The sequence below is a fragment of the Nycticebus coucang genome, chromosome 1 (assembly GCF_027406575.1).
Source record: "Nycticebus coucang isolate mNycCou1 chromosome 1, mNycCou1.pri, whole genome shotgun sequence".
Classification (NCBI taxonomy): Eukaryota; Metazoa; Chordata; class Mammalia; order Primates; family Lorisidae; genus Nycticebus; species Nycticebus coucang.
This window is the reverse complement of record NC_069780.1, coordinates 98759546-98787398: the sequence shown is the minus strand read 5'-3', so window position 1 is coordinate 98787398 and position 27853 is coordinate 98759546. Positions and strand designations below refer to the sequence as shown.

At 45.9% G+C, this 27853-nt stretch overlaps 1 protein-coding gene across 2 annotated transcripts; it reads right to left on the bottom strand.

The window, feature by feature from the left end:
• On the bottom strand, positions 1-26421 carry DCTD (dCMP deaminase). 2 transcript variants are annotated; one of them, XM_053584995.1, is made up of 6 exons: positions 26330-26421; positions 25677-25791; positions 25005-25140; positions 5331-5447; positions 3402-3498; positions 1-1291 (listed from the first exon to the last, which is right to left on the bottom strand). In XM_053584995.1, exons 2-6 carry the CDS (start codon positions 25782-25784, stop codon positions 1213-1215), a joined length of 537 nt encoding a protein of 178 aa, XP_053440970.1. In that variant the 5' UTR covers positions 25785-25791; positions 26330-26421; the 3' UTR covers positions 1-1212. The 2 variants fall into 2 exon arrangements, with proteins under 2 accessions (XP_053440970.1, XP_053440977.1); XM_053585002.1 differs by lacking the exon at positions 3402-3498.
• Positions 26422-27853: the final 1432 nt, after the last annotated feature.

Sequence of the window (27853 nt, the reverse complement as noted above, 5' to 3'; positions counted from 1 at the left end):
TAGATTTTAACAAGACTTTAATAATATAAGGAACCAAATTACAAAATGCCCTAGAATGCAGAATACAAAACCCCAGAGACAAAATAAAAACTCATGAAAATATAAAAGCACTTTAAAAAGGTAATAATCTTTAGGATAGAGAAAGCATTTGCTCAAAAAGGTACTGAGCACGTTTAATAAAAATTAAATGAGACTAAAGACAAAGGCCCCTACACAGGTGCTGGGGCTGTGATTAGGAAGGTGACATCTGTGCAGCTGATGGCACTAGGAGCACAAAGGCGCTCCAGTCACTTGCAGGACAGGAATTAATGGACTCCTGGTTGCAGAGTGGCCTTGGATATGAAGCAAGCTGGCTTTTGGAAGAGAGGCAAGATGGTTCACAGGATGGACCCTGACTACAGGACGGATCCCGTCACCCACACAACCCCAACTGCCACCATAGCCAGGTGGGTCTTCGGGGCACCCAAGGGAGACAGGCATCTTCATCTTCTCTGGGGACAACTCATGATTCAGATGAATGACAGGAAGGAGCTTCACATGACCAACAAACCAAAAATACACCAAAACAGCAGGGGTCCCCATCATCAAAGGGCTAATGTACCCTCACACTGTGTGACAGCAGGGTGGCAGGGACAGAAGAAATGTCCCTGGTTCCATTATGCTCATCACCTGTCATTACAGACGTGCCATCCCATCTCAGTTTTAAGGGCGGGTGGCTGAGGGTGTCCCTCAACGCACAAATGCATTAATATTGTCGCTGAGTCCTAATTTTTTTCCAAGGGCACTACATGGCTTGCTTCATTTGGGCCAGATGTTCAAATCAGTGCGTCTGCTCATCCCCGCTAAGAACACAGCAACAATTATTTATTGGTCCTTCCAGAACATGCAGCAGTGAGGGGTGGCAGCAGATGACAGATAGCTGAGGGCCCTCTGCCCCACCACCAGCATCCTGCGAGTCAGACTACCAGGGGCAGGCACCCTTGCCCCAGCCCCGTGTGCTTGGCCACCAACAGGTTCTCTTTATTTTAAACCCTAAACCAATAGTTCAAATAGATAGAGCTTCTGTGTGGCAGAGTAAGGAAGATTCAAGGGTTTATATTCTTAAATGTCCACTCTTGCTATTACAGTTATGTGTGGCTTCAACATGAAAGGCACGAGCAGCTCCGTAGAAGAGGATAATCCCAATCTTCTGGAGGTTTCACGAGATGGAACTCACTGAGGCTTTTCACTTGTCCTGCTGTTAATTGAATCAAAGTCAATGATGATCTTGCTGCACTTTGGGGTGAATTTCCTAAACACAAAAACAAAATATAGGAAGGAATAGTAATGGTGAGTTATTTTAAAACCATTTGTTTACTTTGGCTTAACTTACATTTTCTCTTTTTTTTTTTCCAATTCAATGAAGTTTGATTTTCCCAAAGATACAGTTGGCTGGATCTCCCCATCCATCATTACCAGTAGCTGGGCGTCTCCACCTGGGACATTTCTGGTGAAAATTACCGGAGCGCTGTTGCTAACTCAGCAGCTCCCAAAGGGCTGCCAAGCCAGGCAACCTCAAATCTCTAGTGTCTCAGAGGCCAAGCTGGGCGCTTCCTTACAGAGAGTATCAGACAGGAAGGTCAGGTTGTTGGCTTGCCCCCCGCTCTCCCTTGGAACCACTTCTTCTTTTTGGCCTTGCCCCCAGACGTGTCCCCAGGTCTTGGCCTTTCTTGGCTGACTTCCCAGCATCTTTCCTCTCCCTGTTGTCCTTGGGTGACATTGCAAAGCTCTGAGAAGAGCTCGGAGAACCACAGCCTCACTAAGATGCGCAGCTTGGGTTTTCTACATGGAGAAACAAATGTCCTGCATTCGCTCAATGTTCTGTCTCTATGGGAAGCAGCACACAGGGAGGGACATGGACCAGGAGAGATGTGTGGGTGGTACAGTTGGTATGTTCTCAGCTAGCTGAGCTCATTAATTATCAGGGAGTCAAAGGATTTCTAACAAGGTTGCCGCACACACAACATAATAGCCAATGACTAGTTTCGCATCAGATTTAACTTATTCCCTAGGAAATTTCTGCAGCCAACTTGGAGTTGCTCTAATGGAAAAGATAGTAAATTTTCTTGTGCTTCTTATACATGGCAAAACACAAGTAGCTTTAGTGAGAAGTAATTGTTAAAATCATGTTCCAAGAATGTAAATGTAAAATAAACTCACCATATATTTTTTAACTCATTAACTTTTTTTAAGAGACAGAGTCTTCTCTGTCACCCAGGCTAGAGTGCAGTGTGCAATGACAGATCACTGCAGCCTCTAACTCTTGAGTTCAAGGAATCCTCCTGCCCCAGCCTCCTGAGTAGCTGGGACTATAGGTAAGTGCCACCGTGCCCAGTTAATTTTTAAAAATTTCCTCAGACTCCTGAGTAGCTAGGACTACAGGTGTGTGCCACTGTGCCAGCTAATTAAAAAAAAAACATTATCGTAGAGACAGGGTCTTGCTATGTTGCCCAGGCTGGTCTCAAACTCATGTCCTCAAGCCATCCTCCTGGTTGGCCTCTCAAACTGGTAGGATTACAAGTGTAAGCCACTGTGCTTGGCCCTCGGTAACTTTTTAATCGTTATTTCTACAACAGTTAATAAGAAAATATTTGGGGGTTAAATATATACATATATTTTTAAGAATCAGTAAACAAGAGAGTATGTAAGTAACTTAGATTTAAAGCCTCATAAGCCACAACAGTTGAGCTCAGGCCATGGTGACACATACCCTACCTCCCTAATGATCAGCATGGGGCCACCATGCCACCTGCCGTGACAGTCCCATTGCTGGTTACCACCAAAGTTGTGTAAACCTGCACTGTCTCATGGGCATTTTCTGCCGTGAATCAAAGGTGGCTGCCCTTTCTTGCAAGTAAAATATACCTCATAGTCCCTGCTTAGCAAACAAATTAGAAAAATCCAAAAGACTTCAAATCTCAATTTAAAAAGTTACAGGTTACTTTCGACCTAAGTTTTCCATGTCAGAGCCATGACATTTGCAAAATTTACAAAATTTCAGTATTGCTATTATGTAAAACTATTTATGTAACTATAAAACTGTTTATGTATATTGCTATATATATAAAACTACAAATTTTTAAATTTCTCACTACCAGACTAATTAGTGTAAGTCCTGGAAAGTTACTGATACTAAAGTACAGTCATCAAACAAACTGTCTTAAGGTATCCCTGTCCCTGCTCTTGAAAATCTCCCCCTTAATGGTGGACTCTTATGCTCCTACATTGCCAAAGTATGGAAGTCCGAGTGTGGAATCAGGACCCAGAAGGAGCAACCAGGAGAAGCTAAACATCAGACAAGGTCACAGTCGTCTCTCCACTAGCCTGTGACACCACCCCTTCCCCAAACCTTCCCCACTCACCTGAACGTGACCCCGGCCATAGTGAGCATGAGCCTCGCCGCTTTTGTCTCATCACTATCATGGTACTTATCAGACATGAAAATAACTTCTTTAATACCTTAAAAGGTAACAAGGGAAGTCTCCTTAGTACATGCCCACACAGACCCTGCCAAGACAGGCAGAGTTGGGCAGAGCCCTCAGATAGTCTGTGATTAATGCCTTACTGCGCCGTCTACATACAAGGTCCAGTCACTGAAATACCTGCCACTTTCTAATACAGTGCAGGGCAGATTAGATTTAATCTCCCCTCCAGTCTTTATGGATCTTTAACAAATGCATAGGGAAAGCAAGTAGTCGGAGTCTTGATCCAATTCACAAATGTTCTTTACTACAGGTAATCAAATATTCTTTATTCAGGAGGCAACTACTCTCAACTCAGCAAGCTAACAGGGGTGTGGAGGCTGCCAGCAAGCTCAGAGCGAGTACACACTGCATCCAGGAAGGCTGCGGAGAGCAGGTGTGATCTCACAGGCGGTGCCAACCTGGGACCCAGAAGTCCCTGCCTGGCTATTGACCCCCAGCCTCATAAGGGGCAAGGAGCCTGGCACACTGTTCTTCCCACGCGCCTGCCTCGGTTCCGCACCTGAGGCCAGTGAGGAAAAGTTGCAAAGCGCCTTGCACAATCGCCTATGCAATTCTCAACCGTAACCCTTGCTTGGATCAGTACCCAAAGACCCCTTCTGCTCTGAGATCCAGGAGGCTCATGACAAAAAGCTCCCTCAAACCACTCCTCTGGCTAAACATGATGAGTCTTTAAATCTCAAGAGGAGAGTTTTATGGAGATAAAGTGTAGTTGAATCTTAGTGTGACAGTTTGAAAAAAGGTGAAATACACCCACAGCACAGAAAAACTCAAATTAATTCAAAGTTAGGGGGATGTGGGGGAGGCGGGAAGGGGACTGGTGAGCTCCGACCTAATGGGCACAATTTCAGTATACATGGCACTCACTAAGTAGTGGCACTCACTCACCCCCCTGTGTGCAGGACACAACTACAACCTAGGGACTTTACCTAACCGTCTGTACCCTCATATTAATCTGAAATAAATGAAATAAAAAATATATATAAAATAATTTTTCTCCATTAAAAAAGGTGAAATATTCAGAATACAGTGGTGTAGATTTATGTTAATTACAATGCAAAAGAAACTTAAAACAGTACCATTTGAGTCTTTTTTTTTTTTTTTTTTGTAGAGACAGAGTTTTACTTTATTGCCCTCGGTAGAGTGCTGTGGCCTCACACAGCTCACAGCAACCTCCAACTCCTGGGCTTACGCGATTCTCCTGCCTCAGCCTCCCGAGTAGCTGGGACTACAGGCGCCCGCCACAACGCCCGGCTATTTTTTGGTTGCAGTTTAGCCGGGGCCGGGTTTGAACCCGCCACCCTCAGTATATGGGGCCGGCGCCCTACTCACTGAGCCACAGGCGCCGCCCAACCATTTGAGTCTTAATGACATTTATAAATAAAGGTATGTTTAGATCCTCAAATAACTGCCACGTATCAGATACAAATTAAAATTTCATATACAGATTCCACCTGACCTTGTTCCTGACAGTTCATTTCTCTCCCTACCTCCCAATCTATGCACAGTATGTCAGAGGACAGTGAATAGACAGTAATTATATGCGATGCCGGTGTTGTTTTTGGCAGCTTGCAGTTTAAGGAGTTGGAAACTAAATTAAAAACATGCTAAGAATCGCAGAGGATGCGATTAGTCTTAAAATACTTGGCACCATTAAAAAAAAAAAAAAAAAACCACGGGAACTATCTTGCAAAGTTGTAGCACAATTAATTTCAATTTAAACAACAGCAATTTCAGATTCAGCGTATCTGCAGAGAGCTGCTGAGAGCAGGCAGCTGTGCAGGTGTGACCCGGCAGGGCCGGTCCTACCTGCCTGGATGATGAGCTTAGCGCACTCGTTACACGGGAACAAGGCGACATACATACTGCAGCCCTTCACATCCGCTGAGTTTTTGTTCATAATGGCGTTCAGCTCGGCGTGACACACTGCGGGTTTGAGAGAGGAAGGAAGGAGAACTTGGGCTTCAGCTCCTGAAGAATTGCTCCCCCTCTCTGAAATAACACAGAACACGGGACTTCTCACTTGGACTCCCCCCTTCACTGCCGGAAGTTCTGTTCTTTTGCTTATCTATCAATTTTCCATCAATAAACTGTGCTGTCACTGAAAAAATAAATCAATTGATTAGAAATATCAAGTACTGAGACCATCAGAGAAGATTCCCATGTGCCGCCCACACTGGCGCAGCACCCCGCTCTGTGTGTACCTAGAGAAGCCAGAGGGGCCAAGGTCAAGTATCTCCACCACCCACACCAGCCATTGCTCAGCACTGCATGAGACCCTGGGGTGTTGAATTGCCCACATAAAATGGCTCATTTGTGCGCTGGTATGCACACCCAGGGACATTCACTGTGGCCGTAAAGAGGGCAGGGAGCACTTTTAAGAAAGAGCAGGACAACCAAGATGGAGCAGCTGAGTATTTCCATCCTGAGGGATCTGGGATCTCTCTCTTACACACATGCACACACATGCACACGCGCACATGTGCACACATACACACCAGAAACAACGCCAGTGGACGGCCAGCAGTTTGTCTTTTACAAGAAAAACATTCCCCCACTCAATGGCAAGGAAGAGTCAAATGTTCCATCTACGGGCCCATTCCAGCACTGATCACAAAAGGATGACCCAGGGTCATCCCAAGCCAAAGTCAGAGAGAGGGAACACCTGCCTCTCATCTCCCATGCCCCCCTTGGCTAGATGACCCCATACCCCACTCCTCCGCCAATGGGGAGGACTCCTGTTCACAGAATCAGGTTTGTACCCCACTCTGCTCTGTGGGGTTTCTGTACAGCCGTCTTGTGTTGCCACTGAATTTTCTGGGTGAAGGATATAAAACTATATTGTAAATTCCCATGGCAGCAACCCACAGACTCATCTGGCCATTGGAACACACTGTAGAACTTTTGTAATACTGCTGATGTCTATACCCCACACCTGGACAGTGGGGTGGCCTGGAGTGTGGCCCAGGATTAGGAATTTCTAACGGATTCCCCAGTGGTTCTAACGCACATGAGCTCAGAAGCCCAGCCTCTGGGCCCTTCTGGTGCCTGCTGTGTGCACAAGTGCTAAAATAAATGACTTCTGAGCAAATGAATGAATGAATGAGGCCTTGGTCTCCATCATAGAATATAAATATGGGGTGTCTTCAAGGCTTTCCCACCCTCTCCAGCCCCACCAACCTTCTGTATGTAACACTCTTTTTTGGAGGCAGTCTCAGTTTGTCACCCTTGGTAGAGTGCCATGGCATCATAAGCTTTTCCAGGAGTTTGGAGGCCTGGAACAAATATGGCCCAAACTTGTGGCTCTCATACATTGGAGACAGGACTCACTGCACCTCCTCAGGGTCAGAGGAAAGAAGAGCCTGGGCTGATCTCCCCAGCCAGGGGTGGAATTGCAGCTACATAATGCATGTGTGTCCCACAGGCGGTCGGCACTTTTGCAGGCAAAGAACTGACTAAAAGCCCTCTCAGGAAATGTTAGTGATTACTCATTTTGGTCTATGAACACCATGTTTTAGAAAGTCTTAGTCCTGTGTAAAATTGAGCAGTCTTTTCCAACACTGAGAGGCAAACTGAGCTGGACTTAATCAGATCACAGCCTATCAGAGAACAGTCCTTGCTGGGCAGAGGGACGTGGGCTGAACCCAGAGACTGACATGTCCAATAAATGCTGAAGGCAGGGAAGGGAAGAGAAGAGAAGGGTACAGTGGCTGTGCCTCGTGGCCTTGGAGTCTCAGTGTTAAAAACAATTAGATGTAATTGTTTCTTTTATTTCCCTCTTGGGGCAGAGCCCAGCCTTCCAGGTTCTTTATAACTCCCCCAGAGTCTAATGTAAAGCCAGGAGCATAATGGGTGTGTTAAATATTTATTGAATGAATAAAGGAAAAAATGCAGATTCCAATTATTGATGGTGACATCGGAAAATACTAAAAGTCTTCTTAAATTCTAATATCAAAAATATGCTTTCCCATCTCATAAATCTTTTTTGATGGTGTCGGTATTAGTATTCAGAACTACAGAGTCTCTGAGTCTGTTTTATTACAGCGTCCTCTTTTGAATCTGTAAGAATTTTCACACTGACAGCAACCATCTTCCTCTAATTCACCTGAGGCGGTTTGGGGCAAAATTTAACATTATAGGTCTGGATTCATTAGTGAAAATTACCATATGAAACAGATTCTCCAGGGCAGCATCTGACATTCCTATGTGTAAAGGATAATTTATAGAAATAACACAGGATTATAAACAGACTTCTTTTCTCCTAACTAAAAATCACGAGATGAAAAATAGAAAGCTTCTTCTGGTGGCTCCTGCCTATAATCCCAGGACTCTGGGAGACCAAGGTGGGTGGATCATTTGGACTCAGGAGTTCAAGAGCAGCCTGAACAAAGCAGGACTTGTCTCTACTGAAAATAGAACAACTAGCTGGACACTATGGCGGGTGTCTGTAGTCCCCGCTGCTTGGGAGACTACAGCTGGAGGGAGACAGGCAGGAGGATCTCTTGAGCCCACGAGTCTGAGGTTGTTGTGAGCTATGAGGCCATAGCACTCTACCCAGGGAACAGAGTGAGACAGTGTCTCAAAAAGAGGGTGAAAGAAAAAAAGAAAAAAATAGAAAGGTTCTTGTTTAAAAAAATATAAGGCCTACTGGGCAAGAGAAACAATGGAGCTTCAGAGGGCGGCGCCTGTGGCTCAGTTGAGTAGGGCACCAGCCCCATATACCAAGGGTGTCGAACCCGGCCCCAGCCAAATCACAACACAAAAATAGCCAGGCATTGTGGCAGCCCCCTGTAGTCCCAGCTACTCAGGAGGCTGAGGCGAGAGAATCACCTAAGTTCAAGAACTGGAGCTTGCTATGAGCTGTGACGCCACGGCACTCTACCAAGGGTGACAAAGTGAGACTCTGTCTCTAAAAAAAAACCCACAATGGAGCTTCAGCTCTACCTGAGACTCTGAAAAGGCAGAGTCCATAATACATAGCCCCAAGGACTCACCTTCAACCAAGTACTCAGTCCCTATTCTGAAGAGGTCACCTTTCCAGCCTTTTCAAGATGAAATCACCCTGTCTACACTGCTATTCTCATTTTTATTTTTAATAATTGTCTCTTAGTTTTGCAATGCACAGCTAACCTTTAGTTTTCTCCCAAACTGCTTTCTAAACCGCAGGTTGGGCAACCACTTTAGTGAGTTATACCAGCCTTTTCCTTGTTGTTTTTTTTTTTTTTTCTTTTTAATGACACAGATAAAAAGGAGAGGGAAGGAACAGGAATGCATCCCACATGCAAGATTATGCACCGTTCCTATAAACTGTTTCAGAATGTTTTGAGAATCATTGCTCTATGGAAACCACCGAACCTCAGTAATATGCTCATAAATGTTCAAAACTAACTTTTTTGAAGCTATCGTTTCAGCATCTGCCAATTTCTGTGGTGTAAATATTCCCACATGGCCAATCCCAGATGCCACATTAGGAAGAGGTATGCATGGTGGGCGCTGGTGAGCTGGTGTGAGAGCTAGCTACCTGTCACCCAGAGGCCTCATCATTACTAGAACCCAAAGTCTCTTTTTGGTTGCAACCTTCAGATTCCCCTGCTGTGCTGGCCTTGAACAGCGGACTTCTCATAGGACCACCCTGCCCTTGGTATTCACCTTTTACTTTTCTATGGGGCCTTTTCTTTCCCCTGCCTTTCTGGGCACTTCCCAAGGTTCAGTCTTCGCCTGCGACTGTTCTCCTTTAGTGGTGGATTCTAAGAATTCATCTAGAGTCAGATGCAATGACTCACACCTGCCATCCCAGCGCTCTGGGAGGCTGAGATGGGTGGATCCCTTGAGCCCAAGAGTTCAAGATCAACCTGAGCAAAAGCGAGACTCCAGCTCTACTAAAAACAGAAAAATTAGCTGGGCATGCTGTGGGTGCCTGTAGTCCCAGATTCTCTGGAGGCTGAGGTGGGAGGATCCCTTAGCCCAGGAGTTTGAGGTTGCTGTAGCTACGATGATACCACTGCACTCTACTGAGGGTAATAAAAGAACAAAGAGAAGAATTCATGTATTCCTAGATCTCAGAGACCACACCTACCTGTAAGACCCTGATGTCTCTATGTCTCTACACATCTCTGAATGTCCCATCTGCCCCTCAGGCCTCTCTCCAGCCGTCTGGAGCTTCTCTGTACCTTTTCTCACAATACTGAGTGACCCTCACCTGAAATGCTTGCAACTTTTTGGGATTTCAGACTTTTTTGGATTTTGGAACATTTGCATTATACTTCACAATTGAGCATCCCAAATCCACAAATCCAGAATCCAAAATGCTCTGATGAGTATTTCCTCTGAATGTCATTATCAGCATTCAGAAAAGGTTTGAATTGGTGGGTATTTTGGATTTCAAATTTTTGAATTTGGGATGCTCGGCTTGTACAATAAATATTCCATGGATGAACTTAAAGAATAAACGTACGCTTTCTCCAGGGTTAACATTCTCACTACATTTAAGAACTACAGCAGAAGCTACAGATTGGACACAAACCCCAGCCAAGAGGTAGCTTTGAGCACAGTTTTTATACTCATAGTAGGAATATGAAGTATTCCAAAGACACAAAATATCTAGGAAATATTCTTAAGTTAGTCTAAATTACCAAAAAGATAAATTTTCAACTATTCACTTAAAATTACATACACATCTATGACTAAGCAATAAGCAAAAGAAGTCTCCAAATACTACAAGTATATTTGATAAACCCAGACAGTGACACAAAACCTTCCAACTATTCCCAGCATTGTTTAAAAGGACAAACATCAAATGCTGAAAGTCTCAGATCAATGCTCATTAAGATCATGACTGTCAGAGAAGAAACTTCTGTTTCAGGTAATTATGAGACAGTTCATATGCTTTGGCGGTTTTCTTTTTTCCTTTTCTATTACTGTCAGAATTCAGAACCGCATTAACCTTGGACCACTGAGAAGAGATTATATAATTAGAAAACTGTATTTTTCAAATTCTCTCTTACTGGGACTAGATTAATACTCACTGTCTCACGTAGGCGGGACTCCAGAAGTTTGACAAATTAACAGGATATGTTCCATCCTTGGTTAGATTTAAGAGATTCAACATTTTACAGATTTGACCTTCATCTCTTTTGATTTAAGACTAATTCAGTATCTATTTTAGACAGTGGTATTATTAAGGTTATTCAAATATGCTTCTTTAAAAAAAAAGTCCCTGAATAATGCTAAACAAATTCTAACTGCTACTCAAATAATATAGCAGCACCAGCATTGCTCTACCCTTAGCCTGACAGCTCTCGTTAGGGGCGGGGTCAGAAGGCTACACAGACCACCTGCACGGCTGAGAACAGCCCTGCAGCACTTTCTGGGACACCTGGGACAGGACGAGGAGAGTGTGAACAGTTCTGTTCACTTACAAGACAATAGTCAGGATTCAAGGGCTCCTGGCCTTCTGGGATGAAAAGGAAAGAAGCATCATCCTCTATTTTTACTGCAGGACCCCCCTTCCCCGCAATTAACAATGGACATGAAATGGGGTACCCAAGTTCAAGGTTGATGTGCACATTTTAAAAATAACTCACTGTTAATTTATAAGATACTTCACTTCACTCAGATGACAAAGCTTTCTGTCATTACTTCTTGAAATTAGGGTCTAAGTGTTCTTACTTCTGGGGTGCTGGAGAAGCAGAGCCCCTAAACCTGGCACATCTCTCAGGGTGCAGGCACCCTGCCCCTGCCCTCACTGCCAGCAGAGGCCTGATGGAAATTTCCACGCCAGGGTGGGTACAACTCCCTCCCCTAACAGATCCATTTAGGGCACTGCCTCGAAGCTTCTGGAATTAAAATGGAATTTCAGCTACTTGTCTCTTAATTATTGAAAAATACCCTGACAGGGCCTCATATGTCACTGCCAGCCTCCAGAGCACTTACCTTTCCAGTCAATAATTTAACAATAGAAGGGCCTCTAAATTCAGACCCCTCAGCCCACTCATCCCCCAAGACGTTACAAAGTGGCAAGATTATGGCTACTCTCAAACCTAAGGAAACACTGCTGGAATTTGGTCCCCAACAATGCTACTCCCCTACTTACCTCTCCCAGATGGGGTTTCTAGAACTTTACAGAAAGTCGCAACCTGGTTAGCTTTGGGTGGAGTTGGGAAGGCAGAACCAACTTGGAAACCAACAAATACGTCACCTGTGTCCAGGGCAAACACTGGCAGGGGGCCCACACTTACGAGGGGGATTCTGTCCCCACAGATCTCCCGCCTGCCTGGCCCAGGCACAACAGAGGCCAAGCATAGCCATGCACGCGAGATCAGGAGGACTGGTAAAGTGCTGAAAAAACTCAGAACACCAGGGGCTAAACGCACTGCCTGCGAGAAGAAAGGGAACCAAATCTTCCAGGAATGTCATTTTTGTAGAAGAATGTATTTGGTAATATTACAAATGCCTGGTATGTGTGCATGAAGGTACTACCAACAGGAATATTAATGCCCTCCCTTCCCCTCTCACAGGGTCGCGATTCAGGGCCACAGGGGGAAGATGCTCTGTGAACTATAGAGCCTGGCCTGTGTACCAGAGCAAAGTTGGACTTATTTTCTGAGAAAGGACAGCCTCAACCCTAGTTGGCCCTTTGCCATGAGGACAGAATGGGACCCTGAGCAGAGATGACAGGTGACAGCCCTTCTGCCACACCTACATACCCCCACCCCCACCCCACCATTCGGCACCATGCACCCCAGCCCTGGCCCCACGCACAGCTTTCTATTCAGAAGACAAAGAAGCTGAGCCCTCCGCTGCAGAGGGATGCACGATCCCACTTGAGAAATGTCACAGTGGAGTCTGTGTGTGCACTGGGACCAGCCCACACCTGGACAATGGCCCGAGTCTCCCAGAGAGCAGGAGGCAGCTGGGAGAGACGATGGCCACAAGGAACTCCAGGCAGGCCTGGCAACAAAGGGGTGAGGAAGTGCTTGGTGGACACCGGCCTCAGGACACCCCATCCCCAGGCTGCCAGCACGAATCCCCATGTTTCCTCCTGAAGCCACACAGTCCTGGCCCCTGGGGCCACCACTGGCTCTGCCTGTGCTTCCTCCTTACCATGTCCCCTCAGCCACTTCCTTATACACTACCCCCCACCTACTAGTCTGACAACCCTAAGAATCTTCTAAAGCCTCAGCCTCCTGACCTGAGAAATGGAGAGAAAACTCTGTTACCCAGGACCGCTGCAAAGGCTGCAACCTGTTATGACTTACCAGGCACCTGCGGGTGTCCCTGCCTGGCTTCTGCCCTGTCTCTCTCACCCACCCTGTACCCTGGCCTTAGACCCCCTTACTCGCTGCCTCTTGCTCAAGCTGTGGCAATAAAGGGCACCCAGGGGAGCCACTTAGCCCTGATGGTAGTGCTCAGGGCTAAAGCGACTTCTGGCTGTAGGGTGTCCATTATTGATAATAAGCCCACAGGGCGGTGCCTATGGCTCAGTCGGTAAGGCACCGGCCCCATATACCGAGGGTGGCGGGTTCAAACCCGGCCCCGGCCAAACTGCAACCAAAAAATAGCTGGGCGTTGTGGCGGGTGCCTATAGTCCCAGCTACTCGGGAGGCTGAGGCAAGAGAATCGCGGTGCCTGTAGTCCCAGCTACTCGGGAGGCTGAGGCAAGAGAATCGCTTAAGCCCAGGAGTTGGAGGTTGCTGTGAGCTGTGTGAGGCCACGGCACTCTACCGAGGGCCATAAAGTGAGACTCTGTCTCTACAAAAAAAAAAAAAAAAAAAGATAATAAGCCCACAGCTCTAATTATGCTGCTGCCCACATGCTCAGGGAGCACAATCAGGTCAGGGAGGAGGCCTATGTCATCCTAGGCCATCCAGGCCGGCTCCCGGTCCACTGCTCCTGGGAAACACACTGCACCGAGGTGTGCTCATCATCGAGGTGTGCTCATCACCGAGGTGTGCTCATCACCGAGGTGTGCTCATCACCGAGGTGTGCTCATCATCGGGTGACAGTATTATAGTGCAAATGCAGGCGAGCAACTTGAAAGTGTCCACTCCATTAACAGCCAGCAGAGGGTGAGCCCCACTGCGCAGGGAGCACTTGAGGAAGAGTCTGGCTGTGCTCACTCTCATTAATCCCAGCTCCTCGCCTGGGTGGGCACCGAGCTCATTTTGACACAGAAAATGGGTATCGACCACCCCTACCCAGGTGCATACTGGGATGTTTGTCCCCAGCAGCCTGTGATCTGTGGCCTCCCAGCATACAAGTTGCTCCTGCCCCGATACTGCTTAGTCCTTCCCATTACCAGAGTGTGCTTAGGGGGCTGTCCCCTCACAGCCCGCAACCTCTGCCTCTCTTCCTTCTGTAACTCACTTCCCTCTCCCACACCCCCTTTCTATCAGCAAATGTCTACTTCAAAGAAGAAAACAAACAAACAAAAAAAAAAACTAGATTCTCTGTCCTTACAAACGATAGAAACCTTTCCCTTGGCCTCAGCTCCGTCCCAGTCACTACTGCACACTTCAAACCTGTGTCTAAGTACCACAAAGCTTCTTCCCTGATCTCCCCCAAGTCTTGTTTCTCCTCCAGTCTCCACCCCAGGTGCCTATCAACCTCCCTCTCTCACCCCAAACTACTGGTCCACCTGATACCACCTCCCAAATACACCCTCATTCCAGCCATATCCCCCAGCATCCCCAGTCCAAGGCCCCCCTCAACCTCCTACCCCAAGGCCTCACGGCTGTGGCCCCTGTCTCCCCTCCTGTCTACGCAAGCCACTTCACACACAGCAAGTCCCAGCCAATTGGGGCTGCTCTAACAAAACATAGCAGAAGCTCTGTGAGCTGCCACCCAGGAACATATAACAAACTGGTCAACACAGGAAGGGGGTCACCATACGGACCTCGGCTGGCTGTACTGATACGTACATGGGATGCATGTCCAGTCTATGACAGTTAAGTCAACTTAAAGAAGGTGTTCAGCTACGGAGGACCTACTGTTTTGTAAACTGGCAGATTCTAAACAACAAAAATGTATTAAAAAGTCCTGGAGGCCGGGAAGTCTAAGATCAAGAAGCAGGCAGATTCCAGGTGAGATGAAGGGGCAAACAAGCTCCCTAGGACCCCTTGCATGAGGACACTATATTCATGAGGCCTAATAACCCCCCACCTCCTAATACCATCACCTCTGGGCTAGGATTTCTTTTTTTTTTTTTTTTTTTTTTTGAGACAGAGTCTCACTCTGTCATCCTGGGCAGAGTGCCATGGCATCATCATAGCTCACAGCAACCTCAAACTCCGGGGCTCAAGCAATCCTCCTGCCTCAGCCTCCCAGATAGCTGGGACACAGGCACCCACCACCATGCCAGGCTACTTTTTTTCTTTTTAGTAGAGATGGGGTCTTGCTCTTGTTCAGGCTGGTATCGAACTCCTGAGCTCAAGGGATCCGCCCACCTTGGTCTCCCAGAGTGCCGGGATTACAGGCATGAGATACTGCGCTGACCAGGGCTAGGATTTCAACATGCACTTTGGGAGGACACAAACACTCTGCCCACAGCGCAATCACAGTAATCTTTCAGATGCAAGCTCCTGAACCCCTCTGCTTGGAAGGCTTCCCACCCAGCCTAACCTGGGGGGCCCTTCTCTTCCTTTGGATCTCAGTTTAAAAGGCACTCACTGAAAAAAGAATATTCAAGTAGTATCTGTTTTTTTCACTAATGCCTAGCCCTTCCACGATCACCCTAAAAGCTTCCCCAAAACAGAGAACCGACCATGTTTACCGGGAAGAATACCTGGTATGTAACAGATGCCCTAAAATATATCTACTGAATGAAGGAGTGACTATGTATGAAAGTGCGCTGAAAAAAATTCAATGCATTAGAAAATATAGTTACAATTTTTTTCTTTTTCTTTTTGACACAAGGTCTCGCCCTGTCATCCCAGCTAAAGTACAATGGCATCATCATAGCTCACAACAGCCTCAAACTCCTGGGCTCAAGCGATCCTCCTGCCTCAACAGGGACTACAGATGCCTACCACCACACCTGGCTAATTTTTCTACTGGGGTCTCATTCTTGTTCAGGCTGACCTTGAACTCCCAATCTTGAGTAATCCTCCCACCTCAGCCTTCCAGAGTGTTAGGATTACAGGCCTGAGCTACCTCGCTTGGCCAAAAGTTATAATTTTTAAAAAGCAAGCAACATGACTCACCTGAGCGACAGTGAGATCCCGACTCGTGAAAAAAATGGAAAAACCCAGCTGAGCGCTGCGGCGAGCGCCTGTAATCCCAGCGGCTTCCGGAGGCTGAGGCAGAGGGGTGCCCGCAGCCCGAGTCTGAGATTGTGGTGAGCTACCACCAGGGGCATAGGGTGGGACCCTGTCTCAATAAAAAAAAAAAAAAAAAAAGCAAGCAACATGACTCAAGAGAACACCCCCATTCCCAGAAGATAACTCAAACCTCAGTAGTATTAATCTCAATTCCTTAAAAAGTGATAACTCAATTAAAGGAAAAAACAAGATTGAGGAATTCTGCTTCCCTTTATTCACCTAAACTCAAAATTAATGGCATTTTGAACAAAGTCTTCTAATTGCAGAATTAAAAAATTCATGCTCAGTTATCATATTCAATATTTTAAATTTGCTACAGCATCTATCATTTGAAAGAAGCACAGAGATGAAATTTACACCTCCACTAACTGGCGAGCACCAACCTTCCGACCCAGCAGAGAAGTGTGTGTCTACTCACGTCCTCACGCCTGCCTCACCAACAGTCTCAGTCTCCCTGGGCACTTCCAATGCCAGGCCAGTACATGTGTTTCAATAAATATCATCATGTTGACTGATGCACACACAGATTTCTGAGTCCTTTCTCTCTACTTGTCTCCAAATAAACTCGCCTCCAAAGAATTTTAATTGTGCCTCATGTAGTCAGAGAATTTCTCTTTTACTTGGAAAAAGGGTCTTTTTCTTTACTGCTGTTTCCAACCTTTTTTCATTTAATGTCTTTTAATCTCTGTGTTTGTGGGATAACCTCCACTTTTCAACTACCATCTCCCATTTGTACATACTGTCTCTATCTGGTTTACATTCCAGTTTAGAACCAGAATGTGCTGTAATCATTGAAAGGGAGGGGAGGAACAGCCTCTTTCTATTAATTTAGTCATACATACATACCCACATCTTCCTTCTCTGTCACCACCTCCAGGGGCTTTTCATAGCTCTGTGGCCTTAGCTGAGAAGGCTTTCGGGACTTTGTAAGACAGACGCTAATCTAATCCAATCAAAGCTGTATTTTTTATTTTTCCTTAGAATTCCAGAACTGAAAGAGTCCAAAGTGATAATTTCTTTCATAAAGACACTGAGAAATACTAGCACTCTGGGAAGCTGAGGCAGGGGCATCACCTGAACTTAGGAGTTCAAGACCAGCCTGAGCAAGAGTGAGACCTGGTCTCTACTAAAATAGAAAAACTAGTTGGGCGTGGCAGTGGGCACCTCAAGTCCCAGCTACTCAGGAGGCTAGGCAGGAAGATCTTGAGCCTAGGAGTTTGAGGTTGCTGTGAGCTATGATACCATAGCACTCTATGGAGGGTGACAGTCAGACTCTGTCTCAAAATTAAAAAAAAGACACGTGTTTTTCATGGATAGGTCTGATCCCCATAAAGGAGCATTTTAGCTTTTTCCTATATCTGTTTTACAGAACAAGGGGTTATTTTGTTCTGTTCTGTACATCCTCTGTAGATACTCCTAATGAAATAGTAATCTCTAGTGATTTAAAAATAATTAGCACTGCATTTATGAAAATGCACACATATAAATCAAATAAATTAACAAAAATCATGACTTATTCTTTTCTGAAGACTGTTTATACACAATTATGCCTTAAAATGAAATATTCTTACACCAAGCTGGTTAATTTCAGGGGGTAGAAGACTTATACACACACAGTTGTGTTCCTGTTTATCTAAAACACCCCACAATCAATCATGAATTTGCCCCTTGATTCATAAAAATAATCTACTTAATTTATTTCCTATACAATTGCTCAAAAGGTTTTCCACTAATTATTATTAGCGGTTTGGTACAAAAGTCCCTAATTAAACCCGCTGTCAAGCCATAACTACTAGATGGCCGGGCAGGGGAAGAACGCCAGGTAGCTCTAAGTGAAATTAAATTCTGCACGGAAAGAAACAGCAAGTCACTGAAGCCATGAGGCTGCCTTACAAAACCAGAGAGCGTTCAATTTCAACCGGCAGAGAGAACGAATTTGATCTTAATTACTAAGAAGCTTTCACAAGTTGTGAAGAAGTCACCAGCCTCCTAACTTCTTGATAAATTAGTTTCTCAAGACTAACCTTTCGATGCCAAGGAAATAGATCACATGCATGGCAGACAGGAAAATGTCAGTGTTCAAGGGGGTAAGGGAATGGCTAAGTAACCATGAAAATGACATCTATGCATGCTTAACAATATGCTAACTCTGAAAAAAAAAAAGATGAAATTTAAATATAGAATTTAAAGAAGCCCAGCCCCATGCTGGTAAAAGCCTTTAAAGTTGCCATGCTAACCTCTCTTGCCTTAATAATTCCAGTGTTTTCAGCATTTTCCTTCCTAGGATATCCTTTTTAGGGTATTCCTATAGAAATAGGAACTTTTCTGCCCAGTGCAATCGGAGTGAAGCTACAACCCACTCCTGGGGACATGGAGACTCTCTGGGGTGGGCCATTCCATAATGCAGGGTGGTGCAGCAGGCAAAGCAATATGGCACCTGGTCCGTGTGGATGGGAGGAGGGGGTGAGCTGACTGGCATGCTCCCCAAAAAAGACCCTCGCAAGACTTTACATCTTTTGTATTAACCTGGATGGAGTTGAAACACATTCTTCCTAATAAAGAATCACAAGAATGGAAAAGCAAGTATCCAATGTCCTCAATACTAATACGAAGCCAGCAGACAATCTAATGCATGCCCACGTAAGAGAAAACTCAATTTAATTCAAGCTGGGGGGAGGAGGGAGGAAGGAAGGGGTATGGTTTGCTCCCACCTAATGGGCACAGTGTGGGAATACATGGCACAGCTCCTGGGTGAGGGACACAACCAGGACGGGGACTTTATTTAACAAATGCAAACGTCGTAACCTAATTGTTTGTACCCTCATATTAATCTGAAAATTAAAAAATATATATTATTAAAAAAATATTTTTAGGCAGTGCCTATGGCTCATAGGAGTAGGGTGCCAGCCCTATATGCCAGAGGTGGCAGGTTCAAACCCGGCCCCAGCCAAAAACTGCAAAAAATGTATATATTTTTAAAATAAGTTTAGTGGAGACTAAGTGTAAAAAAAGACCCTCACCCATGGGAGGCAGCAAGGCCATGTGTGGCCGATTGATGAGAAAAGCAAACATTCCTGAACTTCCCTCAAGTGAAACAATGGGAAGAAGTTAATCCTCCAACTCTCAGTCTGTAAACTGTGTCATCAAAACTGCTTCCAAGGCGGCACCTGTGGCTCAGTGAGTAGGGCGCCGGCCCCATACGCCGAGGGTGGCGGGTTCAGACCCCAGCCCCAGCCAAATTGCAACAAAAAAAAAAAAATAGCCGGGCGTTTTGGCGGGTGCCTATAGTCCCAGCTACTCGGGAGACTGAGGCAAGAGAATTGCCTAAGCCCAGGAGTTGAAGGTTGCTGTGAGCTATGTGATGCCACGGCACTCTACTGAGGGCAATAAACTGAGACTCTGTCTCTACCAAAAAACAAAACAAAACAAAAAAAAAAAACTGCTTCCAAAAACCCAAGGAAAAGAATGATATCTGAATTACCAAGAGTATTTTACCTTTATTTTCTAAAATTGGTTATTTTGATTAAATGTGTTTCACAGGCGGTGCCTGTAACTCAGTGGGTAGGGTGCCAGCCACATACACCGGGGCTGGTGGGTTTGAATCCGGCCTGGGCCAACTAAAACAACAATAACAACCACAACAAAAAAATAGCCAGGCGTTATGGCAGGCACCTATAGTCCCAGCTACTTGGGAAGTTGAGGCAAGAGAATCACTTGAGCCCAGAGTTTGAGGTTGCTGTGAGCTGTGATGCCTCAGCACTCCACAGAGGGTGATGTAGTGAGATTCTGTCTCAAAAAAAAAAAAAAAAGTGTGCTTCACAAAGAGAAAGGAACTAAAACTTCAGCTGAATACTTCATCACAGGGGCAGCAACCCACCACCCCTCGTAAAAATAAAAATCTTGTTAAGTTTTTTTAACATGGTAAATGAGATAATTTGCTATGTCCTGGTTTTTTAATTGTTGTTCATTTGAAAGGTTCTCGGTGTAATAACATTGCCTGCTCCTGCCACTCACTGTTACTGACATCATCCTATCTTTTGGATTTTTTAGGAAAAAGATGAAATAGAAAAAGCAGCTTTTTAGCAGAGGAAATTTTTGTTTTCCATATTAATACTGCATTATAATCAGTTTCATGAAGTTTTGATCCCAAGGCTGGAAAAACAAAAACACCCTTTAAAAATCTCTCTCTGGGGCCTGGCTTACAAAAGCTGTGTCTTCAGTTAGGTTGTGAGCTGCCTGTGTTTCCTTCCTCCCCAGAAAGTGTCGATCACAACTCGTGACTTCTAATTTACAGAGTTAATAAAGTCGAATTAAGCTGTATGTTCTTGACAAATTTGAATTTACACAATTTTCTTTTTTTTTTTCTGTTTAATTTTTGTTGTTGTTGTTGGGGATTCATTGAAGGTACAATAAACCAGATTACACTGATTGCATTTGTTAGGGGAAGTCCCTCTTGCAATCGTGTCTTGCCCCCAAAAGGTGTGGTACACACCAAGGCCCCACCCCCTCCCTCTGCTCTTCCTTTCCCCACCCCTCCCTCCTTCATTCTCTCTGCTCTCCCCTTCCCCCACTGTGACCTTAATTGACATTAATTGTCCTCATATCAAAATTGAGTACATATGATTCATGCTTCTCCATTCTTGTGATGCTTTACTAAGAATAATGTCTTCCACTTCCATCCAGGTTAATACAAAGGATGTAAAGTCTCCCTTTTTTTAAATGGCTGAATAGTATTCCATGGTGTACATATACCACAGCTTGTTAATCCATTCCTGGGTTGGTGGGCATTTAGGCTGTTTCCACATTTTGGCGATTGTAAATTGAGCTGCAATTTTCTTTCTTTTTTTTTTTTTTGTAGAGACAGAGTCTCACTTTATGGCCCTCGGTAGAGTGCCGTGGCCTCACACAGCTCACAGCAACCTCCAACTTCTGGGCTTAAGTGATTCTCTTGCCTCAGCCTCCCAAGTAGCTGGGACTACAGGCGCCCGCCACAACGCCCGGCTATTTTTTGGTTGCAGTTTGGCCGGGGCAGGGTTTGAACCCGCCACCCTCGGTACCCTTGGCGCCTTACCGACTGAGCCACGGGCGTCGCCCCCTTGAGCTGCAATTTTCAAGATCCCTGTCTCAACTGGTTGCTATAACTAAGTCCCACAGATTGAAAATTTCTGTTCTGGACAACAGAAATTCTCTCTCACTGTTCTGGAGGTTGGGGGATCAGGGCTGCAGACAGCCACCTTCTCCTCACATCCTCACACAGCAGGAAGAGAGCTCTGGGGCCCCTTTACAGGGGCATAGTCTCCTCCCTGAGGGCTCTACCTTCCAGCCCTAATTACCTCCCCCAGGTCCCACCTCTAAGTCCCATCATATTGGGATGAGGATTCTTGTCATAGGGACTTAAGGGGCATAAAAACATCAGGCAACTGCAATCACCTTGGAAGTGGTAAAGTCAGTCATGGCCACCACTCCCCGAGTTCCTGCTCGCCAATAGGCACCTCAGTCTTGTCAACTGCAAAATGAGAGAAACAACACTTCAGAACAGCTGGACTCCTGTGCCCCACAGGGGAGATACAGAGACCCGCAGCTGGAAGAGGGCTGACCTTGCAATTAGGAGATGTCACCCTGCGGGTGTGCCACGACCCTGTGGGCACAGAACCCTGAGGCTACTGAGGCGTTCCAAGAGGTCTAAGCACGTCCAGAGTTGGGTAAGTATCACGGCTAGCACATATGTAGACTTCCCAAACACACATAAATGCTCCTTGGTTAATAAAGTTCAGATTAATGTAAAGTTTCATGAAGTTTCTTACTCAAAAGCTACTAAGAGTTTAGCATTATGTAGGGGTCCTGCAAGGTTTTCTTGACTTTTCAAAGAGGATCCTATTTAGTCAAGAGAGTTAAAAATCATAAGCTCCTTTACAGGGATTAAGGCATAACCTAGGAATTGATCCTCCCTAATAAAGCTGCCCAGCCACCATTAATGCAGATGAGAAAAGAGTTAAGCTACCCAATTCCACATGGTACTACTTTATCTTTTAAAATTAATTTTAGAAATCTTAAGAGAAGCAAAAAAAAAAGGGGTCGGGGGAACTCTTTATTTTGTTTAGTGTTCTAGTTGATTATCACCAAACATTCCAAACATTTACTTCTCTGTGGCCTGCAAAGCCTGGAAAAGACCAGATTGGGAGTGCAGTTTATACTCCATCACTGTTAGGCAGACTCAAAGCCCATCCTATGTTATGTTGGTACTAACACTAAATGCCTTTTAAAAACCATTTAATACCTTCCATGACTTTTATGGTACATCAAATTACAAGCTTACTCTTGTGAAAGAAAAGTGTCTACATTCTAACGCAGCTACATATAAAATGAATAATTGATGAGGGCAAGGAGCTTTGAGAATCTAGAAATATCACATGGATGATAACAAATAATGCAGACGGACAACCAGTGCCCAGAAACTCAGCAGCTATTCAATAAAAAACAATCAGTGAAGTCAGGCAAATGCTTGCTTCGGGTTTTTTTTTCTTAATTCCCTTGTGGAAAGAGGCTCTGAAAGGTATTTTCTCCAACTTGGACAAAAGGAAATGTCTCATAATGCAAGCCAGCAAAGCAGCCTGCAAGATGGAGTTTGAGAAGCTAAGGTGAAGCAGTACAGCTGAACTCGGCCTTCCCCACACACCTTCTGTGTTGGTATAATTAATGATTCACTACAATTGGGAAGATGTCTGTCTCAGGAGACTTTGAGGAAGTAGTCACACGTAGACAATAGGTGTTGTGATACTGGTAGAATTAAGGCTACTTTGATGATCTGATGCCCTGGCTAGAGTGCCATGGTGTCATCATCCCTCACAGCAACCTCCAACTCCTGGGCTTAAGCGATCCTCCTTCCTCAGTCTCCCGAGAGCTGGACTACAGCCCCCACCACCATGCCTGACTAGTTTCTCTATTTTTAGTAGAGACTAAAAGAGTAGAGGGTTCTCACTCTTGCTCAGGCTGGTCTCAAACTCTTGAGCTCAAGTAGTCCTCCTGCCTCGGTCTCCCAGAATGCTAAAATTATAGTGCACACCACTTTGCCTGGCCAAGACTAATTTGATGTTTCTTCCCGTCAGGTAAAGTTAAAAATTTCTAGGTTTCCTTGTACTTCAATGTAAAAATCATTAGAACTGTAACTGAGGCAAAACAGAATTGAGAGGCTACACTTGCTGATCTCTAAAATTGCTGCCTTCTGACAATCAAGTTTGATGGACTCATGATGACTAAGAAGGCACAGGACCAGGTGGGAGAGTCACTTGGGGATCATCAAGGACTCCTCTTTACAGGGTCAACAACTGGCATCTTTTGTAACCAGCCTGAGTATGACAGACTAACATCTCCTCCAAATTCCTCCATATCTTGAGTTCAGCGCAATAACCAATATTTCACCATCTTGAATTGGAGATATTCCTGTGGCAGTCAAGACATTTCAATGCAGATCTTTACTGTATTGACTCTCACGTTCACCATTTTTATATGGGACGTTGAACTGGACTGTGAAAAATTGTCTTTGCTTGGACCTAAAAACAACTAATCATTTCTTCTCTTTTTCACCATCCAAAGCTCACAGAATTGAAATCAGGATGACAAAAAGTTCCCCAAATATGCTAGTATGCATATCACATCACTCTCTCCCCCTCCTACAAGGGGTGACGTTAAACTGACTATTCAATCCTCACATGCAGAGACCCTGAGTGCTTTGCAGTTCTGCCTGCCTACGTTTCTCAACTCCTTCTCTCCTTCTAGGTATCTTTTTCCTTCAAACGTGGAGAAATTGCTCCTAAGCCATTTAAAAAAGAAATGTATGGGGCTTATTTAACATAATTAAGGTCTGGCCTGGGTGCAGTGGCCTATAATCCCAGCACTAGAGAGTTATAGGTGGGTGCACTGCTTGAGCTCAGGACTTCAAAACTAGCCTGAGCAAGAGCGAGACCCCATCTCCCCTAAAAATAGAAAAACTAGCTGGACACTATGGCTGGCGCCTATAGTCCCAGCTACTCGGGAGTCTAAGGCAGGAGGATCACTTGAACCCAGGAGTTTGAGGTTGCTGTGAGCTATGACATCAGAGCACTCTACACAGGGTGACAGAGTGAGACTCTTGTCTCAAAATAAATAAATAAATAAATAAATAAATAATAAAGGTCCAGGAACATTTAGGGAAAATAGATAAATTAAAGCAAATTCCAAGTAGACTTGGAATTCCCTTTGAGGGAAAAACTCAGAGGAAAACCTACCAGGAAAGAATCAACAAAGAAGAAATGTCTTGCATCATGGCTTGAACTTGATTTCCTAAAGGCACAATCTCTCCCATTTGAATGACCTTGATCCACTTTACTTCCAACAGGGTCAGGCTATTCATTTTCCAACATAAAATATAGAAATATAGGGCCTGATATTATGAAAAATCAGTGCCCAAGTCTATACGATCCAATTTGCCTCTTTTCTAGAATTAATTGAGTATTTTCCCCAGAAGAAAGGAAGAGTAAAGCTGTGGTGTGTCCCTCCAAGATGACCTCTGAAAAGTTTTTTCTCCCCAGGGCCCAGACAGGCAACACATTCTAAGAAGCACCTTTCCCTAATTTGAAGGTGAAAATCCAGAGAGGACCAAAGGTTTTTGATTCCATCCACACTTCTGGCTTTTGGCCTGCATGGGCCCTGGAACTGGAAAAGCAACTGCAGCATCTGTTTCTGGATGTGTAGGCCTCACTTTGATTCCCACCTCCCAGAGACGAGTTTCAGCAACACATCCTCGTCAGAGCAAAGCCCCGGCAGCACTTGGTTAGTTCACCCTACAAAGCCACCATGCACGTCCCTTAGCTATCTCTGCAAAGGTCTATGGCCCCTGCACAGAGGCCACCATCTGCATGATGGTGCTCTGGTGTCATGTAGGCTGCCAGTGAAGCCCCGCCAAGCCACAGGCAACAGAGCCTGCCCCAGCCCTCAGGGCTAGGCTGTGTCCACCACCATGCTTCCAGCCATGGCTCTCTTCAGAACCTAAGGAAACAGGACAACAGCACTTTTTTTCTTTCTGGTTGTTGATGGCTAAAAAAGAGAGAGGACGCCTGTGACCAGCTTCCTTAACCAAGCCCTCACTGGACTGTGTCACCGGGCAGAGCGAAACTGAAATGTGCCCTACCGTAGGGGTACTTGGTGTCCAGCCTGCTCTCTGCTGTCCTTCTCCATGGCAACAGGTCATCGCTGCATCCGTTGGGCATTCCATTGTACCCAATCCCAACGATCTTATTCTCTGTGTCCACAATGCAGGCGCCAACCTAGAGGGAAACACTCCAAAGGCTTGGTGACTGCAAGTGGTCTGCCACCAGGGAGACAGAGTGACAGAAACCAGAGAACCCACAGAGGCGGACAGACAGCAGCTGCTGCAGATGCTAAAGACTCTGGATCACCTTGCCTGTTTTCTGTGGCAGCGCCCACAAGGCAAAAAAAAGTGAACCTCCAGCCCCAGAGGGGCAGAAAACAGAAAAGGCAGTTAACAAAGCAAGCGACACTCAACTCTGGCAGGAGTACAGCCACAAGAGTCCCGCATTTTTTTTAGGATGTAAAAGTACAAGTGTATTTTATATTAGAGAAAGGGAAGGGGGGGGGAAGAGATGAGAAAGAGAAGAGAACAGAGAGCATGGAGTGAGAGAGGGGAAGATCTGGAGGGGAGCAAGAGAATGGTGTGGCATCCCAAAGAAAGGAACACTGTCAGATACTCTGCATTTGTAAGTAGACAAGCTGAAAATCTGCTCATTCGTGTGCATCTCACTGTGTGTGACTATCCAAACATCCTCCACTGAAATTCACTTACCTGGGAATTTGGGTCTTTGCTTCTCTGTGCCGATAAGAAGGCCACCGCCATGAAATACTCAGGCCATTCCAAATAGTCATCACGTTTTTTGCAGGAAGCTTCGCTCATGTTGGATCTGGAAGAAAAACCCAACAAGATGGCAGTTGAGAAGAGCATTTTGGTAAATCTGCTCTCTACTTCAACCCAAGATGATACTAAAACTTCAGTTCTCTAAACAGAGGCAACTTCGGCTACATTTATCCACCAGAAATCACAAAACACAGACCCCAGTCTCCAGTCTTAAGAAAAATATTAAGAAATTTACTACTTCACAAGTTTGGATTGGGCAGCTATTGCTTCACATTTCCAATATGCCAATTATTTACTGCTTTTGCATATAGGATGTTTTTAAAGTCACTCTAGGTGTCTGGCCTACAAACGGATCTGTCCTTCACATTCCGGGAGACACACGGAGCGACGGGCCCCGGCACCCACGCGGCTCGCCCTCCCGCAACTCCGGTGTGGGGGCCGCACCCCGCCCTCCCGCACGACGCCCCGCAGGCTCCCGGCCGCGTCCCGCGGGGATCCCGAGGGGGCTGCACGCGGGCGTGGCCTCCGGGGACCGCGCGCCGCCCCAGTGGCCACTTTAGCCCGCGGCCGGCGTTCGGCTGTACCCGCACGGCCGCCCGTGCGTCCCGGGCCGCCGCAAGCCTGCAGGCCGCTGCCGTCCGCGCCGTCCGCGCCGTCCCCGGGAAGGAAGTCGGGGCGGGAGGCGGGGCCGGAAGGGGGCAGCGCCGCGCGGGGCGGGCGGGCCGGGTCGCAGGCGGCGACGCTCCGGGCAGCCGCCCCCTCCTGGCCGCCCGGGGGCCTTGCGTGTCTGCGCCGCTGCTGGTCTCTTTCCGGTCTGCACTTGCCACCAGCTCCCGCGCGCTACCGCTATACTTAGGTGTGGTGCGTGACTACGAGGCGACCCAGACCATCCACCGCCGGGAAACCGAAAGGGACAGGGGGACGCGGCGGTGGCGTCTCGAGTGAGCCGCCGTGCCTCAGCGTCCTCGCGGGGCTGTTCCTGCTGGAGAGGGTGCTCTGGGGACAGCGGTCGGGGCCTCCGGGTTCGGATGCCTCGAAGCTGCATTTGCATCTGCGCTTCGCTTGACCAGCTGCAAGTTTCCGCTCAAAATGAGAGAAAGGGCCCCGGGGTGCCAGCCTTCGCGAACCTTCCTGGACCTTTGTCACCCCTCTTGGAATCCCCTGGTAACGTCTGCTCCCAGAAATCCTGCCCATTGTGTGACAGTTGGTTAGAAGATCGGAAAAATAGGGCACAGAGCAATAGGAAAGACCATCGGTGACACTTCTGAGGTCCTTTGTCCTAAAAAACTAAATCTGATTCTCTTGGACTTCAGGACCCTCTCTGGTGCCTGGCCCTTAACATTGGTTTCATTCAGCCCAGAGAATGATACAAGGACCCTTTTCTGTTTTCCACGTGGGGCTTGAGGGTGCCCCAGTGTTCTATAAATAACAGCCACTGTAATTATCATGAGTTCTGATCTGCATCCCACATCTGAACTGCTAATCCAAACAAAGCTTGTTAACTATATTAATTTAGCCTCACGGAGAATGATGAGAATAAACAGTTGGTTCTAATTTCTCACTACAGCCGACACATCATTCTTCATCTCTTGGTCCAGCTTGTAGGTTCAATAATTAAATTATGTACTGCTCTTGGTGGTTGCCGGAAAAGCAAAAGAGAAAAATACTTCATCGTTAACTACAGATTTTTTCTTTTTTTGCCTGATAAGACTCGGGCTTGAAAAAGCCACATAGATTAAGATGATGCTTTTTAATGTCAAGTTGGATTTACTTCCCTGTCTTGTTGCTGCTGAAATGTATTATTATATCTGGGGGTTTCCAGCTCCCTCCCAAATCCACTATTTGGTCTTTGTCACTGTCATTTATATAGTCTTTGGGTCTTCATAGGTCCATTTTCTTCTCCCCAACCTGTGACCAGAGGTCACTATAGCTGCTGGTCCTTCAACCGTGGGCATCATTAACTTCTTCCTTCTTCCTCTGCTCAGTAGAGACTGTCATACATAATTTAGCTACTTCTCATCATTCTCCATTTTGGTCAACTTACTCCCCTCTGCAATAAATTCAAGCTCCTGCTTGCTGCAAACTTATTACTCTGAATGGTCTTGCAG